This window comes from Mustela putorius, unplaced genomic scaffold (assembly GCF_011764305.1).
Source record: "Mustela putorius furo isolate JIRA1106 unplaced genomic scaffold, ASM1176430v1.1 tig00537248_pilon_pilon_pilon, whole genome shotgun sequence".
NCBI classification, from domain to species: domain Eukaryota; kingdom Metazoa; phylum Chordata; class Mammalia; order Carnivora; family Mustelidae; genus Mustela; species Mustela putorius.
Window position 1 is genome coordinate 8098856 of NW_025422387.1, and position 27997 is coordinate 8126852.

The 27997-nt window shown below is 54.8% G+C and overlaps 1 protein-coding gene across 4 annotated transcripts; it reads right to left on the reverse strand.

Moving 5' to 3' along the window:
• Positions 1-4: 4 nt before the first annotated feature.
• Positions 5-27825, reverse strand: RASAL1 (RAS protein activator like 1). Of its 4 annotated transcripts, XM_013056556.2 has the most exons (23): positions 27743-27825; positions 27110-27297; positions 23013-23069; positions 22307-22324; positions 20347-20460; positions 20148-20209; positions 15941-16070; positions 13815-13896; positions 13603-13734; positions 12053-12141; positions 11248-11365; positions 10983-11136; positions 10546-10610; positions 10086-10198; positions 8937-9129; positions 5954-6091; positions 5253-5397; positions 3873-4045; positions 2864-3001; positions 2632-2767; positions 1716-1836; positions 819-895; positions 5-564 (listed from the first exon to the last, which is right to left on the reverse strand). In XM_013056556.2, exons 2-23 carry the CDS (start codon positions 27172-27174, stop codon positions 425-427), a joined length of 2460 nt encoding a protein of 819 aa, XP_012912010.1. In that variant the 5' UTR covers positions 27175-27297; positions 27743-27825; the 3' UTR covers positions 5-424. The 4 variants fall into 4 exon arrangements, with proteins under 4 accessions (XP_012912010.1, XP_012912009.1, XP_012912011.1 ...); XM_013056555.2 differs by lacking the exon at positions 27743-27825 and having other exon boundaries at positions 27110-27722; XM_013056557.2 differs by lacking the exons at positions 22307-22324; positions 27743-27825 and having other exon boundaries at positions 27110-27721.
• Between the last annotated feature and the right edge of the window lie 172 nt (positions 27826-27997).

Below are 27997 nucleotides of genomic sequence, written 5' to 3' on the forward strand. Positions count from 1 at the left end.
GACATGAAAACAGGAAGGGCTGAGCCTCTTTAGTGCCTGTCTGGGGCAACAAGGCCACGTGGGTGTCGGGGATTCACAGACAGCTGTATCCAGCAGCTCAGGACCAGGTGGGCCTGGTCGGTGTGGGCAGGAGCCAGTCTGGTTTAGCAGAGACCTTCCGCTGAGCCGAATGAGTCAGGCTCCTTATCCCATCCACTCCCATCTGCCTCGCCCAGAGACTGAGAGTCATTCAGTACAAAGGCCAGCCCCCTGCCACAGGGCTTCTGTGCCCGGGGTTCTGCACTTAGGGCACAGAGACTAGATCTCCAGCAGCCTGCACCCTACAGCATCAACGAGGAACAGGACAGCCTCAGGACGCCAGGGTGCTCCGAGAGGGGGTCCTCTGGCGCCTTCCTTCCCCTTCCAGGCTGGTTCTGGCCTTTTCTCAGTGCCCGAGGGGGCTCAGGGCTGCCCTCTGCTGCTCCCGCTGCTGGAACTCTTCATGGGCTCTGTCCAGATCTTCGAGCACCTCCAGCAGGCGGGCAGCTGCCTCTCTGTGCCGGGCCAGGGCATCGGGACAGACCCCTGCAAGGGAGACAAGGAGCCACGGGGGCTCAGCCAGGCCTAGGCAGGCTGCCGTAACCCAGACCCAGTGGCTTTCTCAGGCTCCAGGTTGGCCCTACGCCCTGAAAGCCCACACTCTCCATCCCTCCCCCATTCACCACACTTGCTGGTGAACCGCAAAGGGGAGGGGAGTGGGGAAGGACAGAGTCGTGTGTTTGGCAAGTGACAGCAGGGGGCAGAGATGGCAAAGAAACGGGACCTCCTTAGCCATTCACCTTCCGTGGCCCCGGAGCCTTTCTCTGCGTCTGCCTCTGGACTGGAATCTATGTTGGGATCCTCCTGGAATTTCATCCTGGAAGTTGAAAGGGAGAAAGACAGGGTTGGTCCCTGACTCCCGATCTTGTTCTCCACTCCGGAGATTCTCTGCTGGTTGCAGGAGACATGACAGGTTCCCAGCTGTCACCATCACCACCACCATTATCACAGCAAATACTTACAGAGTACCAGACACTATTATAAGCCATTCCCATGTTTTAACTCATTTAAGTACCACAAAAGATGTATCCAAGGTAAGGACTTACTATTGGCTCCATTATACAGTCCACTGAGACACAGAGAGGTAAAGTAACTTGCCTAACGTTGCACAGCATAACTGGGTGACTGGGCATCTACAAAATGCCTTACCTGCATTAGCTCGTTTGACCCCTCAGGACAACCCCAGGAGGAAGGTACTATTATTATCCCTGTTTTCCATATGAGGAAACAGAGGTTCAGAGAGGGTAAGCATTGTACCCGAGATCACACAGCCAGTGAGTGGCTAGCCCAGAATTCAAAACCAGACAGGCCAGCTTCAGAACCCACTCTAGAAGGAGCTGGAACAAATCGGTCACTGGGTAGCACTGAAGCCCACCAGGAAGGAAAAGGAACACATCCAAGGTCTGTGCCCGTGTCCCCAGGGACCCGGATATGAAAAGATCCAAGACACACTTCTGCACTGGGGCCTGCCTGAGGATGCCTCCCCATCCTCCCCTTGAACCTGGACGCCGTGCACCGGGAAGCTCAGCTGAAGCGGATGGAAAGAATGAATAAATGGACGTGGGGGGCTGTGCTGGGCAGCTGGCCCGGCTAGCCACTGCGGGGTGGAGGGGAGGAGGCTGGGCAGGGACACCCACCTGAGCTGGTCCCGCCCCAGGAGCAGCTGCCGGTACACCATCTGGATCTCAGCGTCAGGATCCAGCGGGTCGCTCCAGTCCCCCAGGGTGACGGCCGAGTGTGTGCGGCTGCAACCAGCAGCTGAGGGGGACACGGCGCCAATCAGGACCGCCTCCCATCACCCCCTCCAGAAGACCCCGCTGCTGATGGTCCCCAAGCCCCGACCCTTCTGCCTCTAAACTCACTCTTCCGACCTACTACTTCCATCACGCCCCACTGCCTCCACTCCCACCCAGCATAGCGGTAGCCTCACCTCCTCTAGCCTCCTCCCACAGTCCGGGCTCCAGCCACGCAGACCTTTGCAAACTTTCAGCCCTCCCTCTGCCGCCTCCGGGCCTTTGCTCATGCTCTTTGCTCTGACTACACTTCCTTACCCCATCCCTGTCTCCAACTTTGTTGCTTAACCCTACTCTTCTCAGGTAACATCGAAACAGCACCTCCTCCAGGAAGCCCTCCTTGATCTCCTACTCTGGGGCTGGATCAGGGGCATTCTCTGGCATCTCAAAAGCCCCATCTTGGTACTTAGAAGAATGTATTACAATTATCTGGTTATTCACTTGTCTTCCTCTAGAGCATGCCTGATGTCTGCATTCCACTAGATGCTTAGCACATAATAAGTGCTTAAAAAAATAAGACTTCATATGTACTGAGCACTAGGTGCTCGGCAGCGTTCTATGTGCTTTGTGTCTATTAACTCACTCACTCCTCACAACCCTAGGAGGCAGGGACTGTCATGAACCCCATTCCACGCTTCAGGAGACTGAGGCATAACGAGGTTAAGTAACTTGCCCCGGGTTGCACAGGGGCCAGAGGAGGTGGGGCATCTGCTGATTGACAGGTAGGGAGGGCAGAACCCGAGCCCACCCTGCCTTTCACCTGAGCGCTCAGCCTGGAGGCAGCAGGTCCAGCGCGAGCTGCGGAAGGCACCAGGGTGGCAGGAGGCCAGCTTGTCCGGGTTGGGGGCGCTGGCCTTGCGCAGGGCTGACAGCCACTGGTTGAGCTCATTCACATTCTGCGGGAAGCCGGGGTGGTGGGGGGGGGGGATGCGGGGGATGTCAGGGGTGCGGAACCTAAGGGATGCCCCCCTCCCCATCCTTCGGTGCCTTACCTTGCACTGGAGGTAAGTGGTGTGCAGCACGCCGGCAGCGTCCTGCGTTAACACCTGCATCACGTGCGGCAGCTGGAAGGCGCCCTCGTCCACGCGCTCCACCGCACGGATGTGCGACACAGGGATGGAGGAGCGCATCTGGGAGACAGGTCTGTCGCTGCAGGGAGGGCTGGGGGCCGGGTGGTGGGGCCCAGGGACAGCTTTCCTTTGGGGATGTTCCCCGAGGGTGTGTCTGTAATCTGGGCTCATGACCCCTGTCTCGAGCAAGGAGTCTCCCAGTCCTGCCCCATCTGTCTAAGGAAGCACCGACTCCCCAGGGCGCCAGTGTCCATCACCACCATCCACCGGTCAGCCCAGCAACCACATGGCGGACATGGCAGATGGGATGTGCTTTCCAGCACTCCACAGTTACCAACTTACACCACCTTCTGAGGCTGGATCTGTGTGCCGAGGAGGAACTGAGGCCCAGGAGGACCCATGACCCTTCTGAGGTCACTCAGCTAGTAGAGCCAGAGTTGGAAACTAGGGATTAGAACTCTGGACTCTATGCTTTGCTGACAAAGTGGGAATAATAACTAAGCACACCTTGCCCGGTGTTAGCTAATCATGCACCAACGTGCAGGCACAGAAACGCACACACCAGCAGGTGCCTGAGTTCTGCATTTCAGTGGCAATCCTAGGAGAACAGGGATCCTATGCCTTGTTTACTGCTATATGTCCAGCGCCTAGAACACTGCGTGGTATGCAGGAGGCATTCAATTTTACGTGAGCAGGATAGCATCAGCCAAAGGACATCCAATGCCTACGTCTGTCCTGTGCCCACACTGGCCCAAAGGTGTGAGTAGAGCCTGGCCTGAGACTTTGGACTTGCTAAGTCCTTGCCCCCTCCCGGACCTCAGTTTCCCCCTGCGTACAGAGAGGCAGCTCAGGGAGGGAGGCCGCTGCTGGAAACCGCCTCCCCTCGCCCCCCACCTTCCCTCCCGCCCCCAGCTGTGGGCTAGAGCCCCACCTGCCACTCCGGACTCTTGGAGTAGGAGAGCGCCTCCCCGCTGAGCCAGAAGTACCGCTTCTTGAAGGCGAAGCGGGTGGTCAGGCTGGCGGGCTCCTCCTTGCGCTTCAGCAGGTAACCTTCACGGACGATCACCGAGGGGGCCACCAGGGCCCTGGCTGGGCCCCCAGCCTCTGGGAAAGGGAGGGGGGCGGACAGTGAAACCCTCATATCCAGTCTCAACCTGCCCTGCCCGCGTGCCCAGGTGCCTCTATGGTGAAGCATGACTCTGCCCCCTAGAGGCAGGAGGGTGAACAACAGGACTGCCGCAGGTGGCTCCTGCTCTTAGAGAGTGGATCATGGAAGGTGGGGCCGGCAGCAGCACAAAGTAGGCAAGTAGACGTCCCTCTCCTGAAGCTCTGTAGACAGTGGTGCAGGCAGTCAGCAGAGGGGGCATGCCTCATGAAGTCAGTCCAGTGAGTACATGGGATCGACCCCCCTTCCATGGGGGGTGATCCTCCCCAATGCCACAGGGACACTGCCATGCCACAACCGGGGCTCCACATGCAAACGGGTTCTTCTTATGTGACTTGGACCCAACTATATAGTGCACTGGGCCCTATACTGTGATACAGACTTAGCCCCAACTCTTCTGCTTAAAAAACTGTCCCAGGCTCCAGTGCACTCCCCATCAAAGCCCAGCTGCCTATGAAGCCCCCACACAGTCTGGCCCCCACCTCTCCTTTGTGCCCCCTCATTCCCTCTTCTACATTGGCTCCTCCCTGTGGTTCCCTGTTCGCCACCTCAGGACCTTTGCACATACTGCTCCCAGCCTGGAATAGTTTTCCCTGGGATCTTCATGGCATGCTCTCTGTCCTCCCTGAGTCTTTGCTCTGATAGCACCCTAGTGAGGCCATTTCTGGCCACCCCACCTAAAATCGCAACCTGCCATGCCCACCCCAACATTCTCTTCCCTCTGTTATTTTTTCTCCCTACACAATCACTCCCGAATGTACTGTACTATTTGCTAACTCCTTTCTTTTAGCCCATGGTCCCTGCTAGAATAAGAAACCTCTAAGGGTTTCTTCTGTCTTATCCACTGCTATTTCCCCAGCACCTGGAACAGTGTCTAGTAAGCGCTTAAGAGACATTTTTTTATTGTGTGCGCATGATGCGACAGCACCCACACACATCTCCACACTGGCTGGGATAGCCTGGAGGACAGGGCCTGAGCTCTGTTCATCTCTGGGACTTAGCACAGGAGGGGCCAGGAAATGTTCATTGGCTGACTAGCTGACCCACAAGTCCACAGTCTCAGTACTGGGGTGGGGTTGTGGGAGGGGGAAGAGCAGGTCCACAAAGGTGGCAGGTCCCAGATGTGTCAGGAATGCAGGGACTCACCCTCCTCCCCATCCACATCCACCAGCTGGTCCAGGAAGTGTCTCACACGTGAGATACTCTGTAGCAGGAAGGGGTGGAGAGGGGCCATCCATAGCTCCTTGCCCTGGCCCAGCTGCTGGCCTAGGTTTCCGATGCTCTGCACAGCCTGGAGTAAAGAAGCAAGGGATGCCAGGGTGAAGGTCACTGCTGAGGGAAGGGCTGCCTACAGACCCAGAAGCCCCTGAGTCCTGACTCTCAAATCAGTGCTCAATGAAAGGGGAAGACTCATAGTAGCACCTGCTTCGAACAATATCTACCCCTCCCCGTGGACAGATATGCACCCCCAGTGCCCTTATTCTGTTCCCTCCAGAGCTCGATTCCCCTACTAAGGACTGCCCTATCCTATCATGCATACTTTGGAGCCCATCAGAACCTCAAAATATGGCCACTTTGCAAAGGATGGTCTAATTCACACTAAGGTGTAAGTGACTACCAGCCCACTTCCCACTTTCCTCCTGGAAGGGTAGGGTTTTCATTTTAAGAGACAAAATTAGAGAACATATGATCGAATGCCTTCACATTCAGGTTGGAAGGCTAATGGGCGTTTGAGATGGATTTTTCTCAGTGTCATTTGGGTCTTCTGTCGGTTTGGCCTTCCAGCTCTGTTCCTATGCTTTTCCCTGGCTAAGAACACCCAGGCTGTGGGACTCCAGTTTTGGCACCTTGGCAAGCAGTAGCAGTGAGCGGCTGGTCTGGGGATCTGCATGCTGGTCCCGGAGGTCAAACAGCTTTGGGGTGAGGATGGCAGGTGCAAAGAACCGCAGGAAGAGAAAGCCGCTTATGGCCAGGTACTTCACGTCCTGCCGAGAGGAGCAGCAGGTGAGAACAGCCCCCAAGGACCCACTTCCCAGATAGGGAAACTGAGGCAGGAAGGACTACAGATTGGTGGTGCAAGGGGAAGCGGGGTTCGAGATGGGCCAGAAGACCATACTGGTCTGCCAAGATGGCTTTTTCTCTCTGGACCTCAGTTTCTCCACCTGGAAAATAGAGTAACAATACCAATCCTGCATGATCAGCTTTAGCCCAGCATCCTCAGAATCTGCTTGGTGCCAAGCACCGTGCTAAGGGCACAGACCTAGAAAGGAAGCAGCATCATTATTCCCCTTTTACAGATGACGAAGCAGAAATTCAGAGATGCCAAGTGACTGGCCCAAGGTCACACAGCAGATGAGTGGAGGAGGCAGAACTCGATCTCCCGACCTATGATTTATTTTATTAATAGCACCATGCCAGAAAACTGGCCACACATTTGTTTATTTCATACTCACCCTGGGAGGGATTCTATCTCCATTTTACAGGGACGACAACTGAAGCCCAGAGAGAGGTCACCTGCCCAAGGCCACACAGCTGTAAATGGCAGAGCTAAGACTTGAACCCAGGCAGGACCGGAGCCCTCGACTCTTCATCACACTCTCCTGCCTCCGACCCTGCACACCGCTTGCTGAGTGCCAGGAACTCATCTGAACCCCTAACCAGCCCGTGGAGTAGGTACTCTTGTCCCCATCTTCTGGATGAGGACACAGGCTCGAGAGTGAATCCAGCCCGGCTGGCTCCTGAGCCTGTCCTGTGCGCCCCCCGCCCCAGGCTCTGCCTCCTACAAACTGTAAAGGGCGGTGCCCCCCTGTGTGAGTCCCGGGCCTGGCCCACCTGCAGGTGAGTCCGGGGCCTGACCCTCCCGCGCTGCAGGCAGAGGCAGCTCAGAGAGAGGGCGTGCCTTTATCCTGGGTGCATCTGGCTCTTCCCAGATCACTCCCCACCTACCTTTCACACTTGCCCAGCTATATTTAGCCCGAGAATGTGCGCCAGTATTTATTTAGGGGCCGTATTCACACTCGAGACAATACCCTCCCTGGGTATGTGCCAACTTCCTACGGCACCTCCGTGCTGACAGTGAGCCCTGGCGACAGCCGGTTCCTAACGCTGCCCAGAAGGTGGGTCTCTGCCCCCAGCCCCACCCTCATCTGGGACCTGAGCTGCCCCCAAGGCCACCACCCCCCTCCCATCTGCCGTATTCCAGGGTAATTTTAGTCTTTGACATCAGCTCTGACTTCCTTTCTTGAGGAGGAACAGGTGTCGGAGGAGCAGAGAAAGGAGTTCCTCTGGGTTTCCGTGACCCCATTCACCCTCGTGGGCCTGAGAAAGTCCCTGCTCCCTGCCCATGGCCTCTGCCCACCGTGGGAACTGAGGACGGGAGGACACTCGGGAGTCACACTGGGTCCCTCACAAGGACCAGGCTGTCTAGGGAGCTGGCCTCCCCTCTTCCCTTCCCTCCCCCTGCCCCACTGTGTCCCACTTAGCACCTGCAGCCCAGGCGAGAGCCTGGCAAAGTGGGGCATAAAGCCAGTGAGGTCCCAGTTTGGAGCCCAGAGCTCATTCCTCAGCGGGGGGCCGAGGGGAGAAGGGAGAGACCCCTGCTGGGAGACCAGAGGCCTCCCTTTGAGTCCACAGTCCTCGGCCAAGGCTCTTTACCTCTCTGGGCCTCAGTTTCCCCACCTGTAAACAGAACGTGGAGAGAAGTGTGGCATAATCAAGGGCTCTTTAACTCAAGCTCTAGGGACTGAGCCGTTATGTCCCCAACACTGAGCAGGCCTCAGATTTTTCTACAAAGTGAACCCCCAGTCCGCGTGTCTATGACATCAGCACTATGTAAGAGTTAGCCTGATGTGACACCATTTGTAAGACAGGACAAAGACAGCCACATGGAAGGGATGCCAACCATTACCCCAGGGGGGCTCCACCCGGTAACCCATGGACCAGTCCGGCTGCAAATGTGTAACAGCTGGCTCAAAGCGTTGTTGTGTTGTTGTTACTGTTGTCGTTAAGCAAATCAGTGCCAACATTTAAAAATGAGAGACCTCACATAAAATCCAGAAGGTTGCCTTTAGAAAAGAAACTCTCACGATCTGGCCATACTGGGTCCCCATTCCTACGTGGCCATGACTGACTGTCCAGAGCGGCCCCCTTAAGACCCAGCCGTGGGAGCACCAGCTTGCCGCAGTCCCTACCACTCCCTTCTGCCCCACACCGGCCTGCTGCCTTCATTCAGCTCACCTGCCCGAGGCAGTCCCTGGGGTCCCAACTCTTAAGTCAACAGTGGCAGAGCACTAGCACATGTGGGGGGTTATCTGGGGCTATTTGGGGTGTCTGCTACAGAGCACCTGCCAGCATCAGCGGGCTCACTCGCTCTCGAGTGCTCTCACTCCCTCTCGTTCACACTCTGTCTTTCTGAGAGCTGAATTTAAGACGCACTCACTTTGTGCCAGCCTGCCTAGACATGTGCCAATCCCAGCACCATGGGACTCAATCTCTCTGGGCCTCTGCTTCCTACTCTGGGAAATGGAAGAATATCAGTGCCCGTCTCATCGGGTGGCTATGACAAGGCAAGGAACACGTACGTACATGTAGGTCTGACCCCCAGTGAGGGCTATATAGAGCAGGAGCTGCTGTCACTACTCTTACCACCACCCCTGGATCCCAGACCCTGCCGGGAATCCTGTCCCCACTTCCGACAGGACACATACTTGAGCGGGAGCCGCCCAGGTTCTGTCCCCTGCCCCACCTTGCCTCCCTGTGTGACCCTGGACAAGCTACCACCCTTCCCCAGCCTCAGTCTCCCCATCTGGTCCATGGGGACGCGTGGCCCACCTCGTGCTCCGCCTGGGGGAAGCGCTCCTTCACGCATTGGTGCAGTTGCTTGAAGGCAAGGCGCATGGCAGGCGGACAGCGCCCCACAGAGCCCACGATGGCGTCCACGATGGGCCCCAGGTAGCCCGTCAGCAACCCGAGGCTGGCGTCCCGCACGTGCTCCTCCGAGGGTGCGCCCTTGAAGGAGATTCTCCTGGGGAAACAGAGTGGCTGTGCCTCCAAGCCCAGCATCTGTCTGCTCAAAACCCTCCACCAGCCCCCACTGAGCTGAGAGTACCCACCTTCCCAACCTCCCCTCCTACCATTCCCACCAAGCTTCTGGCTGCTTCTCAAACACGCTGAGCTCACTCCTGTCGCGGAGACTTGTCCACGCTGTTCCCTTAGCCTGAGACACTCTGGCACCCACGTTGAGCTTAAACGTCCCCTCCTCTAAGGGACCATCCCTTCCCCATCACACATCATCACCGGACATGTCAGCAGGGACATGCCGGACACACGCTCCCACCTCAGGGCCTTTGCACATGCTCTTCCCCCTGCCCGGGATACTCTTCACCAGATGTGCATGCCTCCCTCCCTCCTCTCCTTCAAGTCTCTGCTGGAAGGTCCCCTGCTCCATGAGACTGTCCCTCTGGCCACCCTTTGAAACACTGCAAGTCCCTGCTCTGCTCCTGGCACTTCCCACAACCCTTCCCTGCTCTAGCTCCCTCCATTCCCCTGACAACCTTCAATAACCTTCTTTAGCTGGCTGGCTACCTCCCCATGGAAGGCAGATTTGCGTCCACATATTCCCTGCTCTGGACTCAGCGTTCAGCCAGTGTCTGAACAATAGGTTCTCAACCATTGTCTTGTTGAGTGGATGCTGGAATGATACCTTTCTACCTGTAATGTTCTACACAGGTGTAGGGTCTGTCTTGCCCTCCTCAGAGCTGGGATTTGAAACCAGGAGCTCAGTTTCAGAGTCCTGCCCATCCCCATACACGACACAGCCCGAGGATCACCATGCTCCCAGTGAGGCTTTCTGCTGGAATGCGGAGCTCCTGAGCCGCTGCACCAGAGCAGGGGGGCATTGGCACAGGCCCAACCTGGCCAGGCTCTGAGCAGACCAGGGGGCTCCCGGGGGGTTGGGTGCGCCCCCGGGGCGTTGCTCACCTAGAGCGGCCTAGGTCCATCTTGCACGGGTCCAGCTCCATGTACTTCTTTTCCTCGAAGACGCGGTGAATCACCGGCTTCAGGACCTCGTGCAGGTAAGGCATGCCCACGAGCTGGGGGCAGGGGACCACGTGGGATGGGGGCGAGCGTGAGATCAGGCATGCCCACGAATTTGGGGCAGGAGGCACCACATGGGATGGGGCAGAGCGTGAGGCTGGGCGTGCCCAGCAGCTGAGACAGGGGGGACCGTGCAGGTAGAGGCTCAGAGCAAGGCCAAGGCATGCCCCAGAGTGGGAGCGGGGGGCACTATCCAGGTGAATCTCAGGGTGAGGCCAGGCATCAGCCACCAGCAGCCAGGCTCAGCCACCCTGAGCCAACCGAGGCTGGCCAAGCTCTGGGGTCCCAAGAAGCACAGAATAGGAGAAAAAGCTGCAGCTGGGCCCGGGCGTTACCTGCTCACCTTCATAAACTGTTCCATTGCCTTGGATGCCAGGGAGTTAGAACGGAAGAGGGTGTTGGGGTCAGCTGGGAGGACAGAGGGAAGTGTTTGCTGGGGTTTGGGGCCGGATCCACCTCACCCCACCCACCCAAGATGGGAGTCGTGATTCTTCCAGCCTCAGGAATCAGGTAGAGCTGCAGCATCAACACCATTCACGGTCCAGGGGCCCAGAGAGGTTCAATGAGCGGCCTAAGGTCACACAGCTCAAGAGTAGCAAAGCCAGCACCTGAATCCAAGGCTGCATCCGCAGAGGGCTGCTGGTACCAGACATAGGGACCCCCCCCAACCCACACATATAAGAGCCCCTGACCTCTGCCTGAAGCCCCCGTTTCTCCCTGAGAGACCCGTGCGGACCCATCCCTGGGGTGTGATGTCTGGGGCTCATGTGGGCAACTCACTGGTCCGGGCCACCTCACGCCGGGTGAGATAGTCCAGAAAGGGTCCGGCCAGGCCTTGGCCAAGAAAGAGCTTCACCAGCTTGGTGGCAAGGTCCTGGCGGCAGTCCCCCAAGGTCAGCTCCTCCAGCACGGCCAGGGGACTGGCAGCATCCTCCTGGGCAAGGACAGGAGGCAGGAGAGGTGGCCCAGGGCCCTGCGACCCCACAGCAGAAGAACCCCGGGAGCGGGCCATCATCTGGATCCCCAGTGGAATGGATATACCCACCTCTGCCGGGCCCAGCACCGATGCCATGAGCAGCTCCGTGAGCGGCTGGTAGTACCGGGAAGGGAGGACGCGGTCCTCGATGAGGCGCACCTTCAGCCGCAGCGCGCCCAGGGTCCCCCTGGCCAGGGTCAGGTCGCAGGTGAGGGAACAGTGAGTATGTACGCGCAGGCGCGGATGGCCGAGAGAGGCACATGTGAACACAGATAAGGAGCATGGATGTTAGCAAAACAAGGCAGATGGGGACAGCTGTGGGCAGGCGGGAACAGGCATGGCCAGTGTGGGCAGGTGGGAACCAGTACTGACGGGGATACCCAGAACGGACGAGCACAGTGTCAACACATAGGACGGGCGTGGAAGGACGTGGCCGGCGTCAAAAAATGTGTACACAGTGAATGGACAGTGGGGGCAGGTGTGGACAGTGTAGCCTGATGCAGGCAAGTGTGGGCAGGTGAACAGATGTTGAAAGGGATGCATAGGAATGGACAGGTAAAGTCGACGTAAGCAGTGTGGTCGCTGTAAGGCCAGTGTCAACAGGTGTGCACAGGCATGGAAGGGCCCAGGGCTCAGAACACGCATCGACTAGTGTGAGCTGATATGTTCATGTGAAAACAGGTGGGTGGGTACATGGTGAACTCCTTTGGACATAAGTACACGCATATTGTAAGATGTGTGTTAAATAAGGGAACGGAGTGACATGTTGACAACTTGGGGGCTGACATGGGCACCCCGCAGGACCTGCCCACAAGCTGAAGATGGCAGTCACCCTGACTTCAGCCCAGCCGCCTCCCTCCGCACCCACATTTACCCAGAATCCTCCTCGGCTCTGGGAAAGGGCAGGAGACGGAACCAGCCTCTGGGGGCGTTCTGCTGCAGGACCCGTGGGGGGAATTCCACCTGTGGGAGGACACGTAGACTCTCAGCTGAACCTGACCTTGCCAGCCTAAGTCCCCACCCAGGCCTAGAAGAGCTGACTGCTCACCTAAGCAGGGGAGGCTTGGCCTGCCAGGGGCCACCTCCTCTCGACTACCATACCCCCATCGATGCAGCCACAGCTACACCCCCCCCCCGAGCCCCAAATTATTAACTCCTGCCCGGACACTGAGGGCCTGCAGACAACATTCAATTTACACTTGGGGAAACTAAGGCTTGGAGAGACGGAGTGACTTGCCTGAGGTCACACAGCTGCTAGAGACCAAATATCTAGACTGAGGACATTTTCAGCTCTTTCTGGGGACACACATTGCATCTGTCCGAAAGCTTAAAGATAGTCCCAAAGGGCCCTGAACCCCACCGCTTCTCTTCTAAAATAACTTCATAAAGATGTCATTTGCATCCCATACAATTCACATCTTTAGAGTGCGTAGTTCAATGGTTTTTGGTCTACTCACAGAGCTGGGCAACCGTCACCACTAACTTCAGAACATTTTCTGTCTGCCCCCAAACACCTGGTCTCATTGGCTGTCAGTCCCCGTCTCCCACCCCCGCCGCCAGCTCCAGGCCACCACTGACCTACTTTCTGTCATTACACAGTCACCTACTCCAGACATCTCATCTAAACGAAACCATGTTTCCAGGATTGATCCTCACTGTAGCGGGTGACCCGACCTCATTCCCTTTCATGGGCGAGTAATATTCCATGGTAAGAACCAGCCACATTGTATCTACCCATTCGACCATGGAGGGACATTTGGGTTGTTTCCACTCTTGGCTATCACAAACAACGCTGCTGTGAACACCTTCATGTATGAGCTTCTGGGTGGACATGTGTTTTCATTGGTCTTTGGTGCATGGCCAGGAGTGCAGTTGCCAGGGCATGTGGGGATGGTCTTAAACCGTTTGAGGAATGGCCAGACTGTTTCCCAAAGTGGCTACTCCATTTACTCCTCTGCTCCCTTCCCCGCTGGCTGTGCATAACCAAGCCAACCCATAACTTGCTCTAATCTTGCCTCCTTTTAAAAACTGTCAGCCCCGTCTATACATCCATTCCCACTGAGGGGCAGGGCAGTCACACCCATTTTACAGATGTGTAAACTGAGGTTCCAAGAGAAAGATCTTGAGCCTGAGATTATGCTAGAAAAGCACTTAGCACATGGTCATACTGAGTCCTCTCACCCCATTGAGAATCTGGGCCCACACTGTGACCTTGGGTAGGTTCCTGCCCCTTGGAGAGCCTCTGTCTCCTCACCTATACAACGAGGCAATGGGCCTGCATCACCCAGGTCTGGCCAAGCAGCCCGCTGAGACAGCTTTCACATCTATCCTTCCAGATCCCAGGATGCACAGCCCATCTCCCCTCCCCTTCCCTCTTGGAGGCAGTGGGGAGCCATGGAGAGTGTCAGGGGAGCGGGCGCTCACCATACCCAAGAAGTCATTCTTGCCCACCATGTCCCAGTCCCAGAGCTCCACCCGCAGCGGGGCTGGGGCTCCCGGCATCTCCCGCAGCTCCAGCACTTCGTTCCAGTGTGGGAAGCGGGTCTTCTTGATGGTCTGGGGGAAGAGGAGGGAGGGAGAGCTGAGGAGGGCTCGCCCCCATGCCCACCCCTCCCCCGATTCACACCAGCACTCACTGACGTCTCCAAGCTCTGGCTGCCCCAGAACACGCGTGCGAATGGGTCAGATGTGCCGGTGATATCTCGGGGGGCCAGGTCCCTGCAGACAGATGAGGAAAGGAGCGAGGGATACAGGACCTTTACAAGCCGGACCTTGGAAAGGGGTTCGGGATAGACCGTTCAAAGGCCTCTGGCCTCCACTGTAGGGACCCAGTCAGGAGCACCCTTCCCCCTGCCCACCAAGCCCAGTATCTTCCTGTTGACCAGCGCTACCCTAGGAGGAAGCCCTAGTATGCCCCTATCTTCCAGATAAAGAAATTGAGGCACGAGAAGGTCAAGTCCTAAATCACGAGGTCCAGGAGGTGAAGACGCAGTGGGGAGTGGGAAGGGAGCCTCGGTTTCTCTGGAGCCCCCGGGGAAGGAGACCAGATGCCAGGGCTCAGAGCCTGGCTCCACCACTCATTGGCTGAGTGACACTGGGAAAAGTCCCTTCATGACCCCAAGCCTCAGTTTCCTCATCTGGAGAATGGAAACAATAATAGATCAACCTCACAGGGCCCAGGCTCAAATGACATGACGTATATAAAAGGCTTAGCATAGCAGCAGGTGGGATGTGAGTGCTTGCTCATTCATTAATTCACTCATTCAACAAATACTCATATCCACACCCTGCCTAGGACTCAAGAAAAGGCTTGAGGCAAGGACCCCCTGTCTCTGGTTGCCATGACAACCCTAAAGTCTCACCTCAGACAGCTTCCCCAATCCCTCCTTCCTGAAGTCCCCCAAATCCAGAGACAGCCCCCCACCAGGGGCTGCTTGCTTCCTCCTGCCGCTCCTCTCCCACCCCTGCTTGGCATCCAAAGCCTTCTTTGGTTTCCTAGGAGCCAGCCCAGTTGCTAAGCGACAGCGATCAGTCCCTCTCCTGCTTACAAGGCTCCTGCACAGCCTTGTGGCTGGGGAGGAGGCCACTGGCACAAAGCAGATGAGGAGCCCCCTGTCCCATGCTCAGTGCTTCTGCCTGTCCTCTGCCACCCTGGCACTCCATCCAGACTTCGAGGAGCCCCAGCTGGCAACAGAAATCTGGAGATGGTGAGAGAGGCACAGAGAGGGCAAGAAAAGGCTTTAAGGTCACACAGCAAGCAGAAAGAGAGATCCTCCACAACCTGAGTGAGGACTGGTATAAAAGTGAGGGTTGGGGGAGTAAGGTGTGAAAACAAGGCAGAAAGACAAGATGGGAGATGAGGGAGGGAAGGGAGGGGAGTATTTAAGGAAGCAGAATGATGGGGTCGCTGAGGGAGAGAGAAGGGGATTACAGAGTGATAAATAAGCAGGAGAGGAGATGGATATCCCATGAGCTGGTGCCCCTGGAGGGTCATCTGTGGGTTTTGCTGTTCCTGTATCCGTCTTCCTTCTCCTGTTTCTTTGGTACAGGACCTGCCCCTCTCTCACACTCCCAGCCCCCATAACTTAGGTAGGCTGAACCCTCTCTCCAGTCCAGGAGTGGGTGTGGGACTCAGGCCTGACCCATCAGAGTCCAGGTAATTGGTTCAGAGATCGGTATGTGCCCTATATCTGGCCAATAAGAATCAGTTCCAGGACATTAGTTGGAAATAATGAAGGAAATTTCTTTTTCAGTTGGACCTACCAAGTTGGTAGGATGCCATCCTGACACTGCTGGGGTCCTCTTTGTCCACACCTGGAGAGAGACTGCCTGAGACTGAAACTAACACAAAAGAAAGCCGTGAAATCTGTCTATAGATTCCTCATCTCACTGTTGGAGCACCTGGATCCAGCCATACCTGTAGCTGCATGTCATTCATATAAGCCAATCTGCTTAAACTGGTACAAATTGGATATCTATCACTTACAATTTGATTAATACACCTCCACACATTTTCAGGCCATCCTGAGTGTCTGACCTTTGGCTGCTGGTCACTGGGGACCCAAAGATTTTGCTTGTGCTCTGACCCCAGGAACTTGCAAACCTGGTGAACTTGGACTGTTTGCCTGCAAGGGATCCTGGCTGTGAGCCCAGAAGTACCCCAGGAGTGAGGTGGTCTCAAAAGCCAACACAACTAGGAGAATCCAGTGAACTCTTGTTCATTCTCAGACCAAACCCACACTGTCCTCCATCCTGACCATACCTGGCCTGGAGCACATGACAGCGTAGACAACGGCCCCGTGTATCTTCCAGCATCTGTACATCCAAGTAGATCTCACCCTGAACCTCTGCATCTGGGTCCACACGGCTCAGGTTGATCCAGCTATCAATTCCTGGAGGGCACAAGTGCTAACATTTATTAAATACCTACCAGACACTGGCATTGTGTTAACTTAAAAATTCAATTACCATTAAATATGTATTAAGTCATGGAGTTCTCATGTCCGCCTTCTGATGTAGACGCTGTAATTACCCACACTTGCAGACTTGAGACACAGCGAAAGAAGAGCTTTGCCCATGACCCCATAGCTAGGAAGTGGCAGAGTTGGGATTTGAATGTAGTTAGGATAGTCTAATTCATCCTGTACTATCACACTCTTCACCCTGGTACACAAAACCTTCCATTATTTAATCCCAATACATCTCCCCTCACAAAAATGTTGGGCAGGCCTACTTCTGAGCCTCCATCCAGGTAGTTCTCCCTGCCTGAACCGGTCAAGTCAATTTCAACCTCCCTTCCCCCCTCTCTCTATTTCTCTCAACACTTTGAAGATCTCACTCACTGACTTCTAGATTCCATTGTAGCTATTGGGAAGTCATTTCAGCTGGATAACTGATCTTGTGTCAATGGTCTATCTTTTCTCTTTAATTAAGGATCATGTGTTTGATGTTCACAATTTCACTGCATGGGCAGGTGAGGATTTTTTTTTTTTAATCCTGCTTACTGTGGTTTGTGCTGTTTCTTCTTATGCAATCATGTCCTTCCTTGAGTTCTGGAAAATGTCAGGTCATCAATTTTTTTTTAAATCCCTTCCTCTCCCCTATTTTTTCTATTCTTTCATCCTAGGACTCCAATTAAAAGGATATTAGACCTTCTTGGTAATTTTTTATGTCTCTGAACTTCTCTTTTATATTTTTCTTCTTGATTCTCTGGGCCAAAGTTTAAATAACTTCTTCAGATCTCTTTTCCAGTTCACCAATTCTCTCTTCAGCTCTGAATGATCTGCTATTGAACTCAGCCTCCCAGTTTTCAATTTCAGTGACTACTCTTTATCTCTAAAAGTTTGATTTGGTTCTTTTAAAAATCTGTTTTTTAATGTATTGCTTTATGATTATCGCTGTCCCTTTCTGGTGATTACATTTCAGTGTAAATATTTTATTCCTTTTAAAATTCTGTATATCATAAGTATAAATTCTAAAATCTTCATGGGTTCAAATCTGATGGTTATTGTGTCTGCTGACACTTGCTCATGGTGGCCCACTTCCTTGTGTGTGTGATGAAGCACCGTCCCACCTCACCTCTCTCTGTCTTCACTGCTACCCCCAGGATGCCATCAGCTTCTTCACTCAACTATGACAACAGACTCCTAATTGATCTCCCACATGTACTCCTGTCCCACTGTGATCCAATATCCACAAAGCAGCACAGAGATCTTCTGAAAATGTATCTAATCTCTCCTGTCACTCCATCCCCTGATAATAAGGCTCCATTCTCTTTGGTGTCTTGCTCAAGGACCATCAATGGCTCCCCAGTGCCTCCAGAAGAAAGTCCAGACTCTAGCCTGGAACCTACAGCCTTCTCCAATTGAGACCCATCCAATGCTCCCCCTGGCCTGGCCCTAAAAGAGAATCTATGGAGATATGCTTTTCTGTCTCTGCCAAAGCACCTTTAAGAACCAATTCATTCCCCTTCATCCCAGAAAACTTGCTTGACTATACCAGCCTCACTGTCTGTTTATCCTCATCCACCATCATGCCAGTGATATTCCACATGCCTCCACCCCCACATTCCTGTCCTGTTTAAAAAATAAAAAGGACCCACATCCAGACACATGGACAGCTTCCATTTTTTCCTTGCTCCTTGCTCTGTGTGAGCATATTTTGTGTTTCTGTCTGGTCCATAAGCTCCTGAAGCTTGGCCTCATACTTCCATCATCTAATTCCACTCCCTTGGGTGGATGTTTCAGGCACAATGGGTGCAGGTCAGCAGATGGGTTGAAAACACAGACTTTGGATGCAGGCACAGCCTGGAATCAACTCCCAATCCTACAACTTCCAGGAAGGCCAAGTGCCCTCACCTCTCCAAACCTCATTTTCCATCAGCCATAAATTCAAGATCATTCTAGAGCACATTTTACTTGGTTGTTGTGAAAACTAAATGTAAAGTGTTTAGCATCATTCCTGGCACATAGTAAGTCCTAATTAAATAGGAACAATGATTATGATGATTAACATGTTGTACATTTTCAACTAATCCCCACTGATGAAAAAATACATTATTCGATTACTGACATCAAGACAATTAGTACTCATCTAGATAAAAAGTAATAAGGTTCAATCCCTCTCCATACCTTGAATCTGGTTAAATTCCAAATAGATCAGAGACTTGAATGTAAAAAAGGAAAACAAATTGCTGTGAGAAGGAATCATGTAAAAAAAATTTTATCTTAGAGTTGGGAAGACCTTTTTAGATATCACAGAAAAACAAGAGCCATAAAAACTAGAGAAAAAGAAACAGATTTTATACAGAGAAAAAATTATAAGCAAAAACATAAGTGACAAAGGGAGAAAAACTATTTGCAGCTAATATGACAGAGTTAAATTTGCCTAATATGTAAAGAGCGCCTACAAATCAATAAGACAAGCCACACAACCCCATGGGGGGCAATGCAACAAACAAACAAATAAGTAACAAACAAAAAAGGAAATAAAGCAACTTTTAAATATGCAAAAAGGCTTTCAATCTCATTCATAGAGAAATACAAAATAACCTACACAAAGAGAAAATTTTTTTACCTATCAGATATAAGATCAAAGAGTTTGGTAATTGCTGGCAAAGATACCCTGGCAGGGTAGGCAAATTGTTACATCCTCCAAAGAGGGTAACTGAGCAACAACTCTGTAATGTGCTAATATGACCCATCTACTTCTATGAATTTATCAAACTGATTGATACAACTTGCACATGTGTGAAATCACATTTGTACAAGGCTATTCATGGCTGTATTGTTTGAGCTAGGGAGAGACAGTGAGCCACCCAAGTGCCCATCAGGAGGGAACCAGCCAAATAAATGATGATTTAGCCACACAATGGAGTGCCACGAAGTCAAAGATCAAAGAATGTGGAAGCTCTTGAGGAACCAATATGGAAAGATCTCCAGTGTAGATGGTGAAATGAAAGGCAAGGGACAGAGAGTGAGTATAACACACTGCCATTCCTATGAGCAGAGCACCAAACACATACAGTGCCATATTAAGAGCACAGACTGGAGGTAGACAATCTTGGTTCAAATCCTAGCCATCCCACTTAGCAACTTTGTGATCCCAGGCAAGCCAACTAACCAATCCCCTCTACCTTGAGAGGTTCGCCTGTGGAACGGGCAGAATAAGGGTACCTATCTCACAGGCTCGTTACGATAATTAAATGAGTTGATTCATGGAAAGCACTTGGAATAAATAAACCTATTTAAAATATTTCTAGGGGTGTCTGGGTGGTTCAGTCGGTTAAGCGGCTGCCTTTGGCTCAGGTCATGATCCTTGGGTCCTGGGATTGATTTCCATGTTGGGCTTCCTGCTCAGCTGGGAGCCTGCTTTTCCCTCTTCCTCTCCTGCTCCCCCTACTTCTGCTCTCTCTCAAATAAATAACTAAAATCTTAAAAAAAAAAAAAGAATAATTATCTCTAGAAGGACATACAAGAAACTGACAACCTTAAAATGAAAATGGAATTGCTGGGTTAGAGAGGGATAGTCTCCCCCGCTAATTATACCTTTTGAATATGGAACTACGTAAAGTAATTAACTACTCAATAAATAAATTTAAAAAAATATTTTTTAAACCAACAACTGATGGGGTGCCTGGGTGGCTCAGTCCTTTAAGCATCTGACTTGGTTTCAGCTCATGTCATGACCTCTGGGTCATGAGATTAAGCTCAGTGTCAGGCTCTATGCTAGGCAAAGAGCCTGCTTAAGATTCTCCCTCTCCCTCTCCTTCTGCGCCCCCCCCACCCCACTTGGGCATGAGCATTCTCTCACTCTCTCTTCCAAAAAAAAAAAAAAGAAAAATCAACAACTGAAATAATTTCCCCTGAAGACTGCTTCTCCTGCCACTTGCTACATGCTCGCAAATGCCCAGCCTAGACATGGCCACCATATTCCCTCTGCCCAGCCGAAGGCTGCTGTCCCTCGCCCACCTCTGGGGTCGGCTGCAATCGCTTCCCTGCTCAGCGAGATCTTGCCAATGACGTCATCGTGCCTGTGGAAAGGTGGCAGATGAGGGTCCGAGTCATTAAATAGCGGGAACAGGCACCAAGGGTCAGTTGGGTGGAGACTTTGCTTTGGGCCATCTCGTCTTCCCCCAGGTGCTCAAGCAGGGGTCCCCAGTACACGCACCCCACTGTATCCTCGTCCAGCACGTAGAAGGCCAGGTGGTGGAAATCCAAGGGCAGGTGAATGGTGTACTCCTCCCCCCAGAAGGGGCTCAAGCTCCTCCAGACAGTTGCTGTTCTGCAGTGGGAGGGCACAGGGGGCTGGGGACCCTTGGGCCACACAGGTGGCAGACACCTGGGGACCCAGATATACACATGCACACAAACCACACACTTGTATCCATGATGTGCATAGATACACACACAGAGGGGTCCCTGGGTGGCTTAGTCAGTAAAGCGTCCAACTCTTGATCTCAATTCAGGTCTTGATCTCAGGGTCATGAGTTCAAGTCCCACGTTGGACTCCATGATGGGTATGGAGCCTTCTTAAAACAACAAAAACAAAACACAAATACACACGCAGAAACCCCAACACTCACATACCCCGAGACCTACACACACACGCACACACATACATTCCCACAAGGTTGGACATGAAAAGAGAGACACTCACAGACACACCAAGAACGCCAGAGACACATTCCCATACACACAGATACACATACGCATCCTCAGAAATTTCTAGAAATGCATATCTATGTGTTTCTACATATGGACACATACAGATACAGAGAAAACAGATTCACATAGATACAGAGATCAAAAACAAAACAAAACAAAAAAGCCCAACTCATAGAGACACAGAGACCCACAGACACACATTTACACACGTACGGTGACAGATGTTAGATACACACACAGAATCCCTTACACAGCTGACAACATGCAAATTCCATTCATTCACTCATTCACTCCATGAATACCCTGTGTGCCAAACCTTGTGGGCTATGGAGAATCAGATGAAGAGGTGCCCAGGACCCTGCCCCCACAGAGCCCCCTTCAGTGGGCAGGTACTCCCTCCTGAACTCTTATGACACATGACACAGTGAGACAAGTCCTGTGGTTGGGGTGATCTCAGTGGCACTTGGCTAGGTCTGGGGGTGTGGATTGAAGGAGTGAGAAAATGCTTCCTACAGGAGCCAGTCAGGCAAAGGGGGAAGAGAAGATGAGGACGAGATGGCTGGGACAGCATGTGCAAAGGCCCTGGGGCAGGAGTGAACTTGAGTCTGAGGAACAGGAAAGCACTGGTTGGGGAATGGGATGTGTGGGGGGCCAAGAGAACTTAAAGTCAGCAGGAGCCAGAGCACTCAGGAAATGAGAGGGAACCACAGGTGGGTTAGGGACCCAAGCAAGCTTAGAAACAGACACACACACACAGCATCCTCACTCCAACACCCCTGCCTATGCACTTTATCCAGCAGGGAACGAGGAACCCACTTTGCCCAATGAAGACACACCCAATCTATGGCTGCAGAATTGGGTTGAACCAGAATTGGGCCACTCTTTTTACCCCTTGCCCTGCCCTCTTCCCCAACAAAGACCGTGAACATATCCACACAGAGGCACGCAGTGATGCACACTCTGCCCTCTACCCCAGCCCAGAGCACCACAGTCAGATGGACCCATCTTCTCAAACACCCTCTTCCCCCTGTCCCCCTCTTTTCATAGCTGGAAGTCCCTCTTCAGAGCCCAGAGATGCACAGAACAGCAGCCTGGGATCACACAGAAATCTCTCTGTGGGTTTGGGGGGGGGGCGTGTGAGGAGGGGGCAGCATGAGCATAGAGAGCAATGGAGGGGGTCAGCTGGGATGCTGCAGGCTGACCTTGCCCCATGCAGGCTCCCCACCCCCCTTGCCCCCAGCCCCTCTGGACTGCAACCAGCACCAGAAGCATCCTGAATCCTGCTGTCTCCATAGGAACCCAGGCCTCAGCCACCCGCCCACCTGCCCACCCACACCCCTCAGGCCTGCGGGGGCTGAGAGCTGTCCCTCGGCCTGCTGGGGCGGGAGCCAACCACCGCCAAGCCCCGCGTCCCTCCCCCCTGCCCAAACTCACTCACGCGGCAAACACCCTCATGTCCTCACTTGTGCTCACGAAGGCATCTGTGTATCCAAACAAGCAGACACTGGTGCTCACGTGTGTATGCAGGGCAGCCCACGGGTGTGCACACACGCACACGCACACACGCACGCGCGTGCACACACACACACACACACACCCTCCACTGGTACACAGTGTGAGCCTGTGAGCTGCACACCCCCAGGGACACGCACATCAGTCATAGACATTCACGTCAGCCCTCCAACACCCCCCACCACTCACAAGAAGGCCCAGCTGGGCACGCATGCACACACACACACACACACACACACACACACACACACGCCCCAGTGCCCGCAGCACCCAGCAGGCCCGGAACCAGCCAGCCCAGCCAAGCGTGAGATGCCCGCCTCCAGGGAGGCCACGGTGGGAGGCACAGGCGGGCAGCCGCTGAGTCAGCCCCAGGACACTGGCAGGGACATCATCTGGTCCAGGGGGAAGGTGTCGGCCAGTCGGAGGGGTAGGATGGAGAGGGGAGCTGGGAGCCCCAGCTGTCTGTCCCCAGAAGGGCCAAAGCACAAAGCATCTACTGGCAGGCACCTCGTCCGCTCTTGGCATAGACATTGCCCTCACCCGGCTCCTCTTTTCAACGTCAAATCTTGTGCCTGGACCTCTCAGGTCTAGAAGGAGCTCCTCCTCCATCCCCTGACCTGTTTCTCTTCCCCCAGGCCCGGCCTCTCCACTCCTCACCTGGCCACCACCTCGTCGTCCACCTTCACGATGCAGTAGGGGTCACTGCTCCCAGACCTGCGGGAGGAGGACGTTCAGGAGGGAGGTTGAGGGGGCAGCCACAAGTGGAGGTCCCAGTCCACCCTCATTATGTATGGATGGGGCAACTGCGGCCCAGAGAGGGAAGGGGACTGGCCCAGGGTCACACAGCAAGTCGGGGTAAGAAGCAGAATCTCAGGGGACCGGCAGGAGATGTCATGGGTACACAGCCCACCCACTGATGCCCGACCCCCCTGTGTGGTCTCTCTAGGCTTCCACATATAGAAACAGAACACTGAGGACTGAGGCCACAAAGATCCCAGGGCTGGTCCCAGGAAGCCCAGAGCTATGGTCAACAGCCCATGTTAGAGAGGTTTCTCGGGGATACCGCCTGCTCGCTGTGGAACCTAACAAGCCCCACCCCCCGTCTCTGTGGGTGCTGGTTGTTCCTCCCTATAATGGTAACACACATCTCCTGGTGGGGGCGGCGGGGGTAAGGGTGGCTGGAGGAACTAAAGGAGATAACGCGTGGTGGGAGGCATCATGGGCTGGCCCCAGAGCTCTACTCCAGGACCCCCTACCCTCTCAGCCAACTTTTCATTTCCTCCGGATTTTCCCTGGGGTGGGGGGGACTCCCAGTGCTCAGCCCAGTGAGACCGCTTCTGCTGGCACAGACCAGGGCACCCAGATCTCAAAACCACAACCAACAGCAGCCCCTTGAGGAGGCATGAGCCATGAGCCAACCAAACGCAGCTCCATCCCCCCTTCATAATAAGAGTTACCAGCCCCATCCCAAGCTGTCCACTAGGGCCCTCATCTCCCCTCTGTCCCATTGCACAGGCCTCCTTTGTCTTCCCCCAAGTTCTGAGTGCAGCCTCAGGGCCTTTGCACTCACCATTGCAGCTGCCTAAGACACTCTGTCCCCGATCTTGTCATGGCTGGCTCAGTCCTGCTATTCAATCCTCAGCCCCAAAGTCACCACCTCAGAGAGGCCATCCCTGACCACCTCTGTCCTTTGTGAAATTGACCTCCAATCCCCCTGGGCACCAGAAAGCATCTTGCTCCCTGTTTCTCTCTGTGTTTAGTGTCTGTCTCCCTCAAACTTCTGAACTGTGAGCTCCTTGGGGGAGGACCTGTATCCTCCATCCCACAACTCCCCTCCTGAGTCGGAATTCAAACCCAGGTCTAGGGGGCTCAGCACGCATGCTCCTATCCAATGGCCCCTCCACCCCAGCTCAAATGTTCTCTCCAAGTGACACCCTCTTTTGATGTCCCAGGCCCCACACTCTCTCTGCCATCTCTAATCAGTCACCAATCCACAGTTACCATGGGATCTCAGGGGAGGAGCTGTTGGCACCAGGAGCCAGTGGCAGTCTGAGCCTTGTCTGCTGGATGAGTCCTTCCTTGCGCCTCACTTTCCTCTCTAGACTCCTGTTCCAAGCTCCCTCCGTGTGGGTGCTCCAGTGCCTCCATTTCCCCATCTGGCCGCTTTCTCTGAACAGCTCAGGCTGGGTGATGGCCTATGTCCCTACATTCTTTTCTGGGTTCTACTGCTGAACTCCCTTCTGAGTAGTGCCCTAGGCCTCAGTTTCCCCTTCTGAATCTACCTCAGACCCTCTGGGCTGAGTAACCCTGAGAGCCTCAGTTTCCTAATCTGGCCCTACGCCCTGGGATGCCTGTGGCTGGGTGACCCCTAGATCTCATTTCTCTGATTGGGTTCTCTATCTCTGAGCCTCTTTTAGGTACGGTCCCATTCCTCAGTTTCCCCAACAGCAGATGTGGAGGAAGATTGGCTGGGATCCCAGTAGCAAAGAACTGGGAGACACGCCCCCTTCCGTCAACCAGGCCTGACCCTGGGGCCCCCCCTCGGGAGCCAAGTTCGCTGCTGGCTCCATGGCTCTGACGCACAAGGGCCTTATCAGGCTCCCATCAGGTAGGAAGCAGCTGTGGCAGGAGGGGTGCCCCCACCAGACCCTCAATTTCTCCAGAACCTTGACCTCTCCCATGGGCCCTGCCCCAGTTTAAGCGTGGGAAAGAAGGCCCCTCAGCCATTGCCTGCTCAGTGTGGCTTACACATGGAGCCAGTCAGGGCTCAAATCCCAGCTGTGTGACCTCGGGCAAGTGACTTTGCCTCTCTGGGCCTGTTTCCCCCATTTGTAAATGGAAATGCTTATAGCACCTCAGGAAGTGTTAAGTATAAGCCCTGGCCAAGAGTAAGCCCTGGACGACTTACAGCTACTATGATTAACATGAGTAATTCTCAAAATTGTCAGTGGAGGCCTCCTCCGGAGTCAGGTCAGACCCCACCCTCAAACCTGATGAGGCTTCAGAATGAGGCTGGGTCCTTTCCCTTAGGAAACCAGAGAGAGAACACACCCCCGTCTAAGAGTCTCCCTGGGTGTGGAGATCCCAGCAGGCTCTGAGGACAGCCCCTCTGAAGAAGGGAGCCAACAGCTAAGGAAACTGAGGCAGAGGGCTGGATCTCCAACTACGGCTTAGGGACTTCTTCCCATTCTTGCTCTGGGGCTCACCTTGACCCGAGAACTTGGGGGCAGAAAGGGTGGCCAAGAGGTGTAGGAAGCAGGTATGAGTTAACCCCATCTGCAGGAGAGGCAGAAGGAACCCCCCGCGAGCCGTGTCCACCCCATAAGCCATGTCCCCACCATGAACCATGTCCACACTCTAATGGCCTCACCCAGGACCGGAAGATGGAAACCTGATTTCTGGAGGGCCCCCCCCGCCCCAGCCCTCTGGCAGTTTCCAGGCCCCCATTCCTGGCCTCACTGCCCTGACAGTTCCAGAATGTCATTCTCTGAGGCTCTGAGAGGGTGTCCCAGAAGGAGGGAAGCAGGGGCTTGTCCAGATGCCGCATTCACACAGCAAGCGCTCTGCCTCTATCTCAGGGGCATGTTTATTTGGGGTAGCTGATGAGGATGAAGGGAAGCTAAAACCTCTCTCAGCAGCCCAGGGTTGGGGAGGGGCAAAGTTCCTAAAATCAAAGGCCGGAAACCCTTCACTGGGGACCCACAGCTGGGGGGCGTCAGAATACAGCTAAGCCCTCATCTCAGCTTCGGTAGAGGGTTAGAATCCAGGTTTCTGCTCACCCTTGGCCACGGGGTAAATCCTAACAGGTTCTCCACCCCACATAGCTTCTCCAGGCTGGATAGCCCCTGTCCAGAGCTCCCATTGTCCAGGCGGGAAATCGAGACCCAAGAGGACCAGGTTCAAGGTCACGCAGCTGACGTCCTGCCAAGGATCCCACACCTGTCCCAGGTGCTGACACCTCAGAGCCCCTCTGGGCTCCAGGCCAAGCAGGAGGGGGACCCCTCCTGCCATTCTGCTGATTGGGCAACTGCTGACTCAGCCCTAGAGGAAGTAGAGCCAAGGACTGGTACCCACAGGAACCCGGGGGTCCTCCAGCCCCCATCACACCTGGCTGGACAGGGTGTTACTGGGCGGGGGTGGGGGGGGCGGGGGGGGGGGCTTGGGGGTGGAGTCTTCAAGAGGCTCAGCATCCAGGTAAGGCCCACACAGGGAGCTCCTTGCTGAGGAGCTCAGGGCTCTGGATCCAGAGGACCCCAGTTTCCCCCAGGTCTGGCTGGTGGGCCATCTGATGACTGTCTTTGAACCTAAACACCAGATGCACACAGAGGAATGCTGGGGCCACCCGGTGCTCTGGGCTTTCTTCCCAGGGTTCCTTAGATAGGCACCCACCCTGGTCTGGAGAAGCTCCACCTCTGGTACCTGACTGAACTAAGGAAGAGACACCCCCCACACACTACCCTCCCAGCTCCAACAAAATCCGACCCTCCAATCCCCTTTAGTACATCCCAGGAACAAAGACATCCCCCTTCCTGGGGCAGGGTGGCGCATCTGCTAAGTCTGGGCGCCCCTTTCCGATAGGACAGCGATGGGCATGAGGTTTTAGCCCTGTGGAGGCGGATCTGCACCAATATTGTGTCTTAGACAGGAACCCCGTGCCCACCTCACCGCTCCTCCCCGGCATGCGGAACGGGCGACCCCCGCCCCATCCCATGTCCGCAGCACCTCTCACCCGCGACTCGCCCCGGGGTACTCACACGTCCTTTGCGGGCAGCGCCCGGCCCTCCACCACGCGAACATTCAGGGAGCTGCTCTTGGCCATGGCGCCCAGCCCCAAACTTTAACGGGCAGAAGGGCGCCCAGGTGCCGAGGCTGGACCACCGAGGGGGCATCTACATGTCACCAGCTGCGAACCTGGCGCCCCGTCCCGGGGTCCCAGCGCCGCCTATGTGAGACGCGGGTAGCTAGGCGGGAGGTTTCCGGAGGAGAAAGAATAGGTGTCCGGGGAGGGGGAGACCCTCGGACTCTACAGGTAGGAGCGGGGGCGCGGAGGAGGCAGAGCGCGCAGGGGGCACCCGCAGCTCTTGCCTCCCGGTCTGGAGCTTCGGGTGGGCGGGCAGGGGGCGGGAGGGGCAGCCCAGGGCCCTCCCCCCAATCCCGCCTCCCGTGTGTCCCCCGCCCGTCCCCAGGCCCCCTCGCGCGCCCTCTGCCGGCACCCCAGCCAAGCGCGCCCGAGCGCACCGGCCACGGAGACCTGGGCGCGCTGAGACTGCCAGGTGGGAAGCGGCCCACGGCCAAGGCGGGCGTGGCCTCTGGCTCGTGGTGAGCTGGCACCGAGCTCAGAAGACACAGCCTGTCCCCTGCCTGCCCTCCCTCCAGCACAGTCGCACCTCCGCAGCCCTCCCCTGCCTCCCATCCCGGCGCCGCCTCCTCGGTCCCAGTCGCGTGCTCTGTGCGGGAGCAGTACCCGCGGTGGGCAGGAGGTGTCACTAAAGAGGGAGTCGCACATGCCCCGGGGCGAGCGGCGGGGTGTGTGTGTGTGGGGGGGGGGGGTTCCGTTCAGAGTCAAGGGAGGGGCCTCGAACATCCCCTTCCTTCTCGTTTAGTTTCCAATTAAACCCAGACTGTGCGAGCGGCAGCTCCCA